At 38.7% G+C, this 14,588-nt stretch overlaps 1 protein-coding gene across 1 annotated transcript in view; it reads right to left on the bottom strand.

The window, feature by feature from the left end:
- The window catches only part of FAM151B (family with sequence similarity 151 member B), a 46,967-nt gene extending 32,964 nt beyond the window's left edge, over positions 1-14,003 (bottom strand). The window contains exon 1 of the mRNA XM_037801787.1: positions 13,908-14,003. Within this exon, the coding sequence (XP_037657715.1) occupies positions 13,908-13,932 (25 nt within the window). The 5' untranslated portion in view covers positions 13,933-14,003. The remainder of the gene's footprint in view (positions 1-13,907) is intronic.
- Between the last annotated feature and the right edge of the window lie 585 nt (positions 14,004-14,588).

The raw sequence follows: 14,588 nt of genomic DNA, 5'->3' as shown, positions 1-14,588 counted from the left end.
AGGGATGTGGAAATCCTCTTCACCAAGAATGGAGTGGGGGTGAGGTGGGGGAGGGGCACAGCAGAGCACTGATCATGGCTTTTGATCAGCAAATTCAGATCACCAGGTCCGGGCACTGAGCTGCTGTTTCAGCCCACCCTGGACAGGGACCTCTGAGGCCACTGTTTCAAGCCTATCCAAAACAGAGGCAGAGGTGGTGGAGATTTAAAGATACAGGGCCTCCTTAGGGCTGCAGGGAATAGTTGGCTGAAGGGCAGGCCAGGAAATCACAGCTTCAGGAACTTCTGAAAAGGGCTTTTAGCATATTTCCTGACACTGTCCCCAGGGCTCTTTAGAGCTGGTCTGAGTCCCTTTCCTGGTTCCCTTGCCTTGTTTTGCTGGGGAATACTGACTTGAGAAAGGCCTCTTCACAGTGAACCTTCTCCCAGAATTTGCCCTCAAGGCAAAAGCAGCTAGAGACAACAAAAGGAGTGCTTAGAAAAAAGCCTAAAGAGGCAACAAAGAAGCAAACAGAACAGATCAAAATTTCAGAGAAGGAAGAGAGGAAAGGAAGCTTTCTACTGATGGTGAAATAATTGAACAAAAAGTGCAATCTTAAAAATTGTACCTTATATCCAGGGCAAGAATCAGATGAATAAGAACTGAAAAAATATAATCAGTTAAACATAGGCAATTCTAAAGTTCTAGAATAAGTTGGATCACATGTCAAAAAAGAGCCTCAACACAAAGCCAGTCAACAATGAAACTCTAGGCAAGAAAGAGAAACTGACCTTCAGAGTAAACTCAAGATAATCAGACGTCTAGATATCAGCAAAAATTACAAGCCATACTAAAAAACAGGATGATATGGACCAAAGGAACAAATTAAAACTTCAGAGGAGACAGAATTTGGAAAAATGCATCAATGTTGAAACAAATTTCCTAAATCAACTCAAAGAGATGAAGGAAAATATAGCTAAAGATATAAAGTATATTAAGAAGAAAATACGTGAGCATAAAGAAGAATTTGAAGGTATAAAAAGAAATAATTATGGGGTTGAAATGCACAATAGAAGAGATTAAAGATAACTAGAGGCATACAACAGCATATTTAACCAGGCAGAAGAAAGAATCAGCAAATCAGAAGACAGGATAATTGAAATCTTACAGATAGAAGAATAGATAGAGAAAAGAATGGAAAAAATTGAGCACGGACTCAGGGATTTGAATGACAGTACAAAAAGCACAAACATATGCATCATGGGTGTTCTAGAAGGAGAATAGAAGGGAAAAGGGGCAGAAAGAATATTTGAGAAAATAATGGCCAAAAACTACCCAACTCTTACGAAATACTTAAATATACTTGTCTAAGAAGTTCAATGTGCTCCAAACAGAATAAATCCTAATAGACCTATTCCAAGACACATGCTAAGTAGAAAGTCAAAAGCCAAAGATAAAGACAGAATCCTGAAAGCAGCAAGTGATTCATCACATACAAAGGAAACACAATAAGATCAAGTGTCAATTTCTCATCAGAAACCATGGAGGTGAGAAAGTAGTGGTATGACATATTTAAGGCAGTGAAAGAGAAAAACTGCCAGTCAAAATTTCTCTATATGGCAAAACCTTCAAAAATGAGGGAGAGTTTAAAATATTCACAGATAAACAGAAATTGAGAGAGTTTGTCAACAAGAGATCTACCCTACAAGGTATACTACAGGCTGAAAGGAAAAGACAGGAGAAAGAGGCTTGGTGTAGTGGGAAAAATGAAGATTATCAGTAAGGGTAATTAAAAAGAGACAAAAATAAGATATGACATATAAAAACCAAAGGATAAAATGGCTGAAATAAGAACTACCTTGCAAGTAATAATGTTGTATCTTAATGGATTAAACTCCCCAATCAAAACAGATACACAGAATGGATAAAAAGCATGCTCCAGGTCTGGTTAAGACCAGGGCAAGCCAGGCCAAAGGGTAAAGGTTGAAACTGATTGTGTTTTAAAACTTCAACTTCCATATGAGACCAAGGGAATAGATATCTATTTGGTACAGGATCTAAATTTTCTAAACGGTACAACTCTACAGTCGATTTGTTCAAACACCACAATTGCATGGAACTTTGAATAGGAAGTGAGATACGGTAGGTTAGTATAGGCTGGAGTGAAATAGTGACACATCCCAGAGTAATTTGGGCAGATAATAAAAAATATATTTACAGCCTCCCCCTCCCCAGCCCCAAGGATCTGGGGGAAGGTGCGGATGTGTTGGACATCCTCACCTGGACTGCTGTTGATGTTGTCACAAACATTGGGACTGGCGGTTTGATGTGCTGAGCCCTCGAGCATGGGACTTGCCCTTATGAAGCTCATTACCGCAAAGGAGAGTCTAAACTTGCATGTAATGGTGCCTAAGAGTCCCCCGCTGAGTACCTCTTTGTTGCTCAGATATGGCCCTCTCTCTCTCTAACTGAGCCATCTCGACAGGTGAACTCGCTGCCCTCCCCCCTACGTGGGACCCGACTCCCAGGGGTGTAAATCTCCCTGGCAATGCAGAATATGACTCCCGGGGATGAATGTGGACCCAGCATCGTGGGACTGAGAGTATCTTCTTGACCAAAAGGGGGATGCAAAATGAGACGAAATAGTTTCAGTGGCTGAGAGATTTCAAATGGAGTCGAGAGGTCACTCTGGTGGACATTCTTATGCACTATATAGACAACACCTCTTAGGTTTTAATGTATTGGAATAGCTAGAAGTAAATACCTAAACTACCAAACTCCAACCCAGCAGTCTGGACTCCTGAAGACAATTATATAATAATGTAGATTACAAGGGGTGACAGTGTGATTGTGAAGACCTTGTGGATCATACCCCCTTTATCTAGTGTATGGATGAGTAGAAAAATGGGGATAAAAACTAAAGGACAAATGGGGTGGGATAGGGGGATGATTTGGGTGTCCTTTTTTCACTTTTATTTTTTATTCTTGTTCTGGTTCTTTCTGATGTAAGGAAAATGTTCAGAGATAGATTGTGGTGATGAACGCATAACTATGTTATCATACTGTGGACAGTGGATTGTATACCATGGATGATTGTATGGTGTGTGAATGTATTTCAATGAAACTGAATTTAATTAAAAAAAAAAAAAAGCATGCTCCAACTATAAGCTGTCCACAAGAGACTCACCTTAGACCCAAAGACACAAATAGGTTGAAAATGAAAGGTTATGTCCTGCTTTGGATCTATTATATCCCCCAGAAAAGCCACGTTCTTTTAATCCAGTCTTGTGGAGGCAGACCTGTTGTGGGTGGGACCTTTTGGTTAGGCTGTTTCCATGGAGATGTGATCCCACATTCAAGGTGGGTCTTGATGATTTTACTGGAGTCCTTAAGAGAGTTCAGAGCTGACACAGACCCAGATTCTTGGAGAAGCTGAGAGAGACATTTTGAAGAGAAGCCAAGATATGTAAACTGGAGTTTGCCCCAGGGAGAAGCTAAGAGAGGAGCTGAGACAGAAGCCCAGAGACATTTTGGAGAAAGCCACTGAAACCAGAAGCTAAACCCAGGAAAGAAGGTTCAGCAGGGCCAGCCACGTGCCTTCCCATGTGACAGAGTTACCCCGGATGCCACTGGCCTTTCCTCAGAGAGGTAGCATATTATTGATGCCTTAATTGGGGCATTTTCATGGCCTTAGAACTGTAAATTTGTGAACGAATGAACTGCCATGTTAAAAGCCAATCCAGTTCTGGTATATTGTATTGTGGCAACTTAGCAACTGGAAAAGGCTGGTAAAAGATATTCCACACAAATGATAAACAAAAAACAGCTGGTTAGCTATACTAATATCAGACAAAATTGATTTAAATGCAAAACTGTTATAAGAGACATCGAAGGACACTATATATTAATAAAAGGAGAAATCCACCAAGAAGAAATAACAATCATAAATATTTATGCAACCAACCATGGTGCCCCAAAATACAGGAAGCAAACACTGGCAAAACTGAAGGGACAAATAGACGTCTCTACAATAATAGTTGGAGACTTCAATATGCCACTCTTATCAATAGATAGAACATCTAGACAGAGGATCAATAAGGAAACAGATAACTTGAATAACAGGATAAATAAACTAGACCTAACAGACATATACAGAACACTGTACCCACAAACATCATGACATATATTCTTCTCAAGTTCTCATGGATCTTTCTGTAGGACATGCCACCTGTTGGGTCAGAAAACATGTCTCAAAAAATTTAAAAAGACTCACATTATACAAAGCACTTTCTTTGATCACAATGGAATGAAGCTGGAAATCAATAACAGGTGGAGAACTGGAAAATTCACAAATATATGGACATTAAACAACACAATCTTAAACAATCAATGGGTCAAAGAAGAAATTGCAAGAGAAATACGTAAATATCTCAAGGTGAATGAAAACAAGAACACAAAATATCAAAACTTATGGGGTGAAGCAAAGGCAGTACTGAGAGGGAAATTTATAGCTCTAAATGACTACACTCAAAAAGAAAGAGCTAAAATCAAAGACCTAACTGTACACCTGGAGGAACTAGAAAAAGAACAGCACACTAATCCCAAAGCAAGCAGAAGGAAAGAAATAACAAAGACTAGAGCAGAAATAAATGAAATTGGGGAAAAAAAACAATAGAGAGAATCAACAAAACCAAAAGTTGGTTCTTTGAAAATTTCAATAAAGTTGACAAACCCTTCACTAGATTGACAAAGAAAAAAAGAGAGAAGACACAAACAAATAAAATCAGAAATGAGAGGGAGGTCTTTATCATGGACCCCAAAGAAATAAAAAGGATCATAAGAGGATACTATGTACAACTGTATGCCAACAAATTAGACAACTTAGATGAAATAGACAAATTTCTATAAACACACAAACAACCTACACTGACTCAAGAAGAAATAGTAGAAGACTTCAACAGACCAATTACAAGTAAAGAGATTGCATCAGTCATCAAAAACCTCCCACAGAAGAGAAATCCAGTACTAGATGGTTTGACAGGTGAATTCTACCAAGGATTCCAAGGAGAATTAATCCAATCCTGCTCAAACTCTTCCAAAAACTTGAAGAGGAGTGTTCCGGTTTGCTAATGCTGCCGTTTTCCAAAACACCTGAAATAGATTCGCTTTCATAAAAGGGGGTTATTTGGTTACAATGTTACAGTATTGAGGCCATAAAGTGTCCAAGACAAGGCATCAATGACAGGGTACCTTCACTGAAGGATGGCCGATGGCATCCAAAAAACGTCTGTTAGCTAGGAAGGCACATGGTTGGCGTCTGCTTGCTCCCAGGTTGTGTTTCAAAATGGCATTCTCCAAAATGTCAGTGCCAGCTTCCAACAGCCATCTTCAAAATGTGTCTTTCAGTTGCGGCTGCTCTTCAAAATGTCACTCTCAGTTGCTCTGAGTTTCTTCTGTTTGTCACCTCATATATATGGCTCCAGTGATTTAATTCAGACCTACCCTGAATGGGTGGGGTAATACCTCCATGGAAATTATCCAATCAAAGTCATCACCCACAGTTGGGTGGGTCATATCATGGAAATATCCAATCAAAAGTTTCCAACCCAATCAACACTAATATACTGGCTTAGTGTATTAAGACTTTGATACAAGACTGCATCAAAGATAATGCCATTTTGGGGGACATAATACATCCAAACCAGCACAAGGAGGGAACACTATCCAACCCATCCTGTGAAGCCAATGTCACCCTAATACCAAAGCCAGATAAAGATTACTGTAAGAAAATAAAATACAGACCAACTTCTCTAATTAATGCAGATGCAAAAACCTCAATAAAATACTTGCAAATCAAATCCAACAGCACTTTAAAAGATTTATACACCATGATCAAGTGGGTTTTATCCCAGGTATGCAAGGGTGGTTCAACACAAGAAAATAAATTAATGTAAAACACCACATTGGCAAATAGAAGGTGAAAAACCATATGATCATCTCACTTGACGCAGAAAAGGCATTTGACAAAATCCAGCATCCTTTCTTGATAAAAACACTTCGAAAGATAGGAATAGAAGGAAACTTCCTCAACATGACAAAGGGCATATATGAAAAACCCACAACTAACATCGTACTCAATGGTGAAAGACTGAAAGTTTTCCCTACAAGACAGGGAACAAGACAGTATCACCACTGTTATTCAACATTGTGCTAGAAGTTCTAGCTAGAGCAGTTAGGCAAGAAAAAAAAATAAAAGGCATCTAAATTGGAAAGGAGAAAATAAAACCTTCACTATTTTCAGACAACAGAATCCTGTATACAGACAGTCCCAAAAAATCTACACCAAAGCTACAAGAGATAATAAATGAGTTCAGCAAAGTGGCAGGATACAAAACCAAAAGGTAAAAATCAGTAGTGTTTTTCTACACACTAGTAATGAGCAATATGAGGAGGAAATCAAGAAAAAAAATTCCATTTAAAATCACAACTAAAAGAATCAAAAACCTAGGAATAAATCTAACCAAGGATGTAAAGTACTTGTACACAGAAAACTAGGAAACATGAAGAGCTAAATACATGGAAGGACATTCCATATTCATGGATTGGAAGACTAAATATCATTAAGACGTCCATTCTACCTGAACTGATTTACAGATTCAGTGTAATCCCAATCAAAATTCCAAGGGCCTTCTTTGAGAGGAATAGAAGAGCTAATTATCAAATTTATTTGGAAAGGTAAGGGGCTCCAAATAGTCAAAAAACATCTTGAAAAAGAAGAATGAAGTTGGAAGACTCAGACTTTCTGAGTTTAAGGCATATTACAAAGCTACAGTGGTCAAACAGCATGGCACTGGCATAAAGTTAGATATATAGACCAATGGAATTGAAATCAGAGTTCAGAAATAGACCCTCACATCTATGGCAATAGATATTCAACAAAGTTGCCAAGTCCACTCAACTGGGATAGACTAGTCTCTCCAACAAATTATGCTGAAAGAACTGGATATCTGTATGCAAAAGCATGAAAGAGGATCCTTATTTCATACCTAATATAAAAATTAACTCAAAATGGATTAAAGGCCTAAATATATAAGAGCCAGGACCATAAAGCTCCTAGAAGAAAATGTAGGGCAGCATCTTCAAGATCTTCTGGTAGGTGGCCCGTGACCCCGCGGCCCCGCCCCTGGCACCACCTTGGTGCCCAGGCCTCCACCGACAGCAGGCAAAGGCCCCTAGGCTGCGGAAATGGCGGCGGGGAGTAGCCAGGTCCTGGAGACCCTGCTGGGTTCAGTGTGACTATTATCTGCATCAAGCAACAGGATCATATTTGGGAAGTGCTCCTTCTTCAGTTTGGTGACCATGAAGGGATGAAAACATCTGAATGACATGCTGCTCAGTGGGCTCCTGGACCCCTGAGGAATCAGTGACCTTCAATGATGTAGCTATCAACTTTACCAAGGAAGAGTGGGCCATGCTGGACATGAACCAGAGAAAGATGTTCAGAGATGTTATGCTGGAAAATATCAATCATCTGGTGTTCTTGGGGTATCAGATCTGCATATCAGAAGTGCTTTCACAGTCAGAACGAAGAAAACTGTGGAGAGAAGGATTAAGGTTTCTCCAAGTACAGAGTCCAGGCAGGGAAACTGACCATAAAAAAGAAGAAATGAAAACCATGCAACATATCCCTAAGAAAGACACATCTACCAACCAGACAAAGATTTCTCACACTGAAGAGGATCCCCTTGAAAGTAATGATAGGGGAGAATATTTCACTCACTCCACAATGACTAACATGGGAAAGAAACCTAATGTAAACAAACAATTTCAAAGAGTTCTCAATTATTATTCATTCATTGGTCAAAATAAGAAAATGCAAACTGAATGCAAGTCATATAAGTGTCATCTATGTGGAAAAGTCTTCAGATGTAGTTCTGGCCTTAGACAACTTGAGAAAATACACACTGGAGAAAAGCCATATGGCTACCACCTATGTGGGAAAGACTTCACTGGTAGTTCTACCCTCAGACAACATGAAAGAATTCACACTGTGGAGAAACTATATGCTTGCCATAGATGTGGGAAAGATTTCATGGATAGTACCACCCTCAGACAATCTGAGAGAACTCACACTGAGGTAAAAGCATATGTCTGCCATGTATGTGGGAAAGACTTCACTGATAGTTCTGCACTCAAACTGCATAAGAGAATTCACACTGGGGAGAAACCATATGTCTGCAATATGTGTGGGAAATCCTTCAGATATTGTGGTACCCTTAGGTGACATGAAAGAATTCACACTGGGGAGAAACCATATGTTTGCAGTATGTGTGGGAAATCCTTTAATCGTTGTGGTAACCTTAGGTGACATAAAAGAATACACACCGGAGAGAAACCCAATATCTGCAATATATGTGGGAAATCCTTCAGTGAATGTGGTAGCCTTAGGCGACATGAAAGAATTCACAATGGGGAGAAACCATGTTTGCAGTATGTGTGGGAAATCCTTCAATTGTTGTGGTATCCTTAGGGAACATAAAAGAATACACACTGGAGAGAAACCCAGTATCTGCAATATATGTGGGAAATCCTTCAGTCAATGTAGTAACCTTAGGCGACATAAAAGAATTCACACTGGGGAGAAACCCAATGACTGCAATACATGTGGGAAATCCTTCAGTGATTGTGGTAGCCTTAGGCAACATGAAAGAATTCACACTGGGGAGAAACCGTATGTCTGCAATATATGTGGGAAATCCTTCAGTCAATGTGGTCAGCTTAGGCAACATGAAAGAAGTCACACTGGGGAAAAACCCAATGTCTGCAATATATGTGGGAAATCCTTCAGTCATTGTGGTAACCTTAGGCGACATGAAAGAATTCACACTGCAGAGCAACCTCATGTCTGCCATCTGTGTGGGAAATCCTTCTATGTACATAATAAACTTAGGCAACATGAGAAAACTCACACTGGGGAGAAACTATGTCTGCCATCTATGTGGGAAATCCTTCCATTTATGTGGTAAACTTAGGTTACATGAAAGGACTCACAGTGAGAAGAAACTATACACCTGCCATGTATGTGGGAAATGCTTCACTGATAGTCTCAGATGACATAAGGTAATTAACACTGGGGAGAAAACATTTCTCCCATCTAAGTGGGAAAACCTTTAGATATTATTCTGCTATTGGACATCAGAGAACTCATTAAGTATGTTTTGCTTATGGAAGAGCCTTCAGCCACAGTTCTACCATTTAAAATAAAAGAATTCACACAGGAGTGTAATAAATATCTCTCAATGTAATAAATGGGTAAATGCTTTTAGTTACAATCTATCTTTAAATAACATGATTTTACTATTTTAGGATGAACACAAAATCTGTAATTACCTATAATAAATTTCAGCTTAGCTCCATCCTTCAGTATACAAGTATAGCTCAGAGTAGGAATAACTCCTAAGCCATAAAAATGGACAGAAATATCCTTACTAGGAAGAGGATATTCTAGGAGAACAAGATATAATATTTGATGGAGTGTCTACTCAATGAAAAAATGTAAGAAATTATTTATTTACAAAGCAATGTGTAGAATACATGTGAAGTTTCACATTGTGTAATACATTCTATGTATCTATAGAATGAAGAAAAGTCTTTGGTGTTTTCAATTTACCCATCAATGTTAAATTTCTCATACTGAGGAAATGTCAACACTAAAATCAAGGTGAAAAGGTGTTCAGTTGGAGTCCACACCAAGAATATCAGACTGGGAAAAATAACTATCAAGAATACTTTACAACAAAATTCAGACATGAATTCAGAGTTTTTCCTTTTGACATGTTAATGAAAAATAAATTAAAATACAGGATTGTGAGGTGATCTGGGACTGCTGAATGAAGACTTTTGTAATGAGTTGTAGGCAGGGAAATCAGAGTTCTTTTCAACAGATTAGCACATGCACATTTTTATGAGGTAAAAATGGCTGAAAATTCTAACCTTCAACTTCTGTTTTTTCATAAAACTCAAAATAAATTATGATGACTAGGTTAAATCACAAAATATCTTTAAATGTTAACTGACAAATGTACAACCAAAGATGATCTGTCATAATTCTTATATACTGTTAACAAGCATATACAGAGCAATAGTGAACAGAACATAGATAAATAAACAGATAACTTGGGAGTCAAAAAAAAAAAAAAAAAAAAAAAAGATCTTCTGGTAGTTTCTTAGACTTTACACCCAAACCACAAGCAATGAAAGAAAAAATAGGTAAATGGGGCCTCTTTAAAACTGAAGATTTTTGTGCTTCAAAGGACTGTGCCAAGAGGGTGAAAGGTCAGCCTACTCAATGGGAGAAAATATTTAGAAACCACATATTCGATAAGTGTTTAATATCCAGAATATATAAAGAAATCTTACAACTCAACAATAAAAAGACAATTTAAAAATGGGCAAATAACTTGAACAGATATTTTTCCAAAGAGGAAATACAAATGGCCAAAAAGTCATGAAAAGACTACTAGCTATTAGGTAAATGCAAATCAAAACCACAATGAGATATAATTTCACATGTACTAGAATGGCCACTATTAAATGAACAGACTACTACAAGTGTTGGAGACGATGTAGAGAAATAGGAACACTTTTTCACTGCTAGTGTGAATGTAAAATGGTGCAGCCACTGTGGAAGACAGTTTGGTTGTTCCTCAGGAAATTAAGTATAGACTTGCCATTATGATCTGGTCAAATCTTGCTACTAGGTATATACCCAGAAGAACTGAAAGCAGAAACACAGGCAGGCATTTTCACACCAATGTTCATAGTGGCATTATTCACAACTGCAAAAAGATGAATGGATAAACAAAATGTGGTATATACATATGATGGAAAATTATTCAGCTGTAAGAAGGAATGAAGTCCTGATGCATGCAACAATAGGGATGAACCTTGAGGACATTATGTTGAGTGAAATAAGCCAGACACAAAAGGAAAAATATTGTATGATTACACTGATATGAAGTGCTTACAATAACCCAACCAATAGAGTTAGAATCTAGAATATAGGTTACCAGGGGATACAATGGGGATAGAGAATGGGGAGCTGATGTTTAATTTGTGACAAATTTCTATTTAGGTTGATTGTAAATATTTGGAAATCGATAATGGTGATGGTAGCACTTTATTGTGAGTGTAATTAACAGTGCTAAATTTGTGATATGGTTTAAAGGGGAAATTTGGGGTCATATATGATACTAGAAGGAAAGTTAGAAGATGAAACATGGGACTGTATAACACAGTGACCCCTATTGTAGATGATGGATTGTAGTTAACAGTATGAATATAAGCATGTTCTTTCATGAATTACAACAAATGTATGACACTATTATAAGATATTAATAATAGGATAGTATGTGGGAAAAATACACCTAATGTAAACTATGGACTATAGTTAGAATATTTTAATATTCTTTCATCAATTGTAACAAAGGTACCACACTAATGCAAAGTGTCAACAACAGGGGGGTACATGGGAATATTGTATTTTTTATGTGACCTTTCTGTAAACTTCAAACTTCTCTTATTCAAAAAAAAATAATAATTTTAAAAAAATCATTATGCCTAGTGAAAGAAACCAGACACAAGTACTATATTTTGTATGATTTCATTTATATAAAATGTAAGTACAAATCAATTTAGAGAGAGAGAAGTGGTTATGTAGGGCTGGGGAAGGATAGAGGGATTGAAGGTGACTGTGGTGGTTTGAAGCTGCAATTCCAACAGAGAAACGTGCTCTTAAATTTAATACATTCCAGTGGGTATAAACCCACTAAGTAGGATCTTTTCATGAGGTTGCTTCAATTAAGGTGTATCCCACCTCAGTCAAGATGGGTCTTAATCCTATTACCGTAGTCCTTTATAAGAGAATGAAATTCAACAGAGAGAAAGCCACAGGAAGCTGAAACAGAACCTGAAAAAGAAGAGATCAGGAATGCTACCACTGACCTTGCTGTGTGACAGAGGAACCAAGGATCACCAGCAACCAGCCCCAGAATCCCAGAGTCTTTGGGGAGAAAGCATAGTCTTGATGCCTCGATTTGGACATTTTCCCAGTCTCTAAACAGTGACCATAGTTTAAGCCAAACCATTGCATTGGTATTTGCTTGAGCAGCCCAGGAATCTAAAACCATCCAAGATTTGGGTTTTCATAAAAATGAATTTATACTGAAATATAAAGAAAAGGGCTTATAAAAGGTTTATAAAAGGGAAGCTCTGGTCTGAATAAACTGCTTTATGAAGGTTTGGCACAAGCCTTAAAATTGTTCCCATCCTTTGAACTAGTAATTCCTATTACAGGACTCCTTTCCAGAGTTAAAAAAAAAAATAAAAAAAAAATAAAAAACGAACAGTGCCAAGATGTTCATCACAGTATTAGTTCTAATAACAAGAAAAACAGGAAACTCATAAGTTTTCAATATTAGGAGACTAGTTAAGTAAATTATAGTGTTTCTGTATGAAGAAATACAATTCAATCACTCAAAATCATGCTTGTAAAAAGACTTTGGGACATGGAGATGTTAAGAGAAGACACAGAGAAACAAAAGAATACATATACTGTGATCTTAAAAGTCAAGACTGCTATCGTGGGATTGAGAACATTTTCTTGATCAAAAGGGGGATGCGAAATGAAACAAAATAAAGTTTGAATGGCTGAGAGATTCCAAATGGAGCTGACAGGTCACTCTGGTGGGCATTCTTATGCAATATGATATAGACAACCCTTTTTAGGTTTTAGTATATTGGAATAGCTAGAAGTAAATACCTGAAACCACCAAACTCCACCCAGTAGCCTTGACTCTTGAAGACTATTGTATAGCAATGTAGCTTACAAGGGGGTGACCGTGTGATTGTGAAAGCCTTGTGGATCACACTCCCTTTGTCCAGTGTATGGATGGATGAGTAGAAAAATGGGGACAAAAACTAAATGAAAAATACGGTGGGGGGGGTGGTTTGGATGTTCTTTTTTACTTTTATTCTTATTATTTTTTCTGGTACAAGGAAAATGTTCAAAAAATAGATTGGGGTGATAAATGCATAACTATATGATGGTACTGTGAACAACTGATTGTACACTTTGGATGATTGCATGTTATGTGAATATATCTCAATAAAATTGAATTTAAAAAAGCAAAAAAAAAAAAAAGACAACACTGCTAAAATATAGACCAAAATGTTACTAGTGGTGCCTTTGAGTACTGGCATTATTAAGTTTTGTCTTACTTCAGTATACTCTACTTTATAAATGTTCTATAATGAGAATGTGTTACATTTACAATCAGGAAAAACAGTGAAACTGGAAAAAAGAATCGTCACCGAGTGTGTCTAATGCGAGTACATAAGTTTACATAAAAGATACTGTAACCTTCTGGAGTAGAACTGTATGCGCGGGCTGAAAACAATTCCGATTCCAGGAGTCAATCAACAGAGCCACACTAATCATCAGCTTCTAAAAGATGTGCAAAGAGAAGCTGGAATAATGCCCAGTCATACCCGTTCATCTGCATTTCCCATTCTCGCCTAATTCCCCAAGAGTAACCAGATTAAACAATGACCTACTCCCCATGGGGCATTATTATTCCAACCAAGACCTTTAAAAGCATCATTCCTGAGATTCTTCACCGCCACAAACGCTTGTCCTTTAATGCCCCTCCCGGGAACCAAGGTTCAGGTCGTGTCGACCTTGGACGTGCACCGAGAATGCCGACCGGGGTCCATCCCCAGCCGGGAAAGGGCGGGTTGCTGTCAGGGAAGTCTCTCAAAGCACCCTGATCTCGGCTCAAGAAGCCAGAGAAAGGACGGGCTGCGAACCGAGCCAGACGCCAGTGCCGTGCGCCGGCGCGGAGCTGGATCCCGAGGGGATGGGCGCTTACCGGGGACCCCAGCTGTCGCTGTCATGGTCGCAGAAGTCCCTAGTTGGCGCAGGCGCAGAGAGGTTGGCGCCACTGCTGACAGTGACAGAGGGCGTGGAAACGCTACTCAACGTAGGCCGGGCTCTGTACAGTGGGAGAGCCTCTAAGAGCCGCCGGGGCGGGCACTTCCAAAGCCCAGCCGGAAGGGGTCGGGAACCGGTGCGCAAGCGCAGAGATTGTGCACCGAATTTCGCCTATATGCAGCGGCAGTAGCCGCTGTGTAGGGGCAGAGTAGTCTTTTTAGTGTAGTCTGAAACGAAAATCTAGGAGATTGGGCTTTTCAGCCTCCTGAAGAACACCATATCAGAGGAGGCAGAGGAACAGGATAAAGCCTCAAGACTGAAAACGGTTACTGGTGTGGGGTACTAGATTCTCCCACTGCGTTCTTTGCCCTCTTTCTTAATTTCCTAAGCCAAGCTGGTTCAGGTAAAAGAACGCCTTTGGAATCAGACTGAATTAGCAACTTGGAGCTGCCATTTGCTGATTCAGTGATTCTAAGACAATTCCTTTCCCCGTCAATTGTAAAAATAGAATAAGAACACATCATCTAATGTAACACAAATGGTAGCCGTTCTCTCCCAGTCCTTCAGATTTTAATATATTTACATCTGTAATTAGTTAGTCTTCTCAATCAGGCTCCCA

The sequence above is a fragment of the Choloepus didactylus genome, chromosome 13 (assembly GCF_015220235.1).
Source record: "Choloepus didactylus isolate mChoDid1 chromosome 13, mChoDid1.pri, whole genome shotgun sequence".
Lineage (NCBI taxonomy): Eukaryota > Metazoa > Chordata > Mammalia > Pilosa > Megalonychidae > Choloepus > Choloepus didactylus.
Note: the sequence above shows the minus strand (reverse complement) of the source record. Positions and strands in the feature narration are given on the sequence as shown.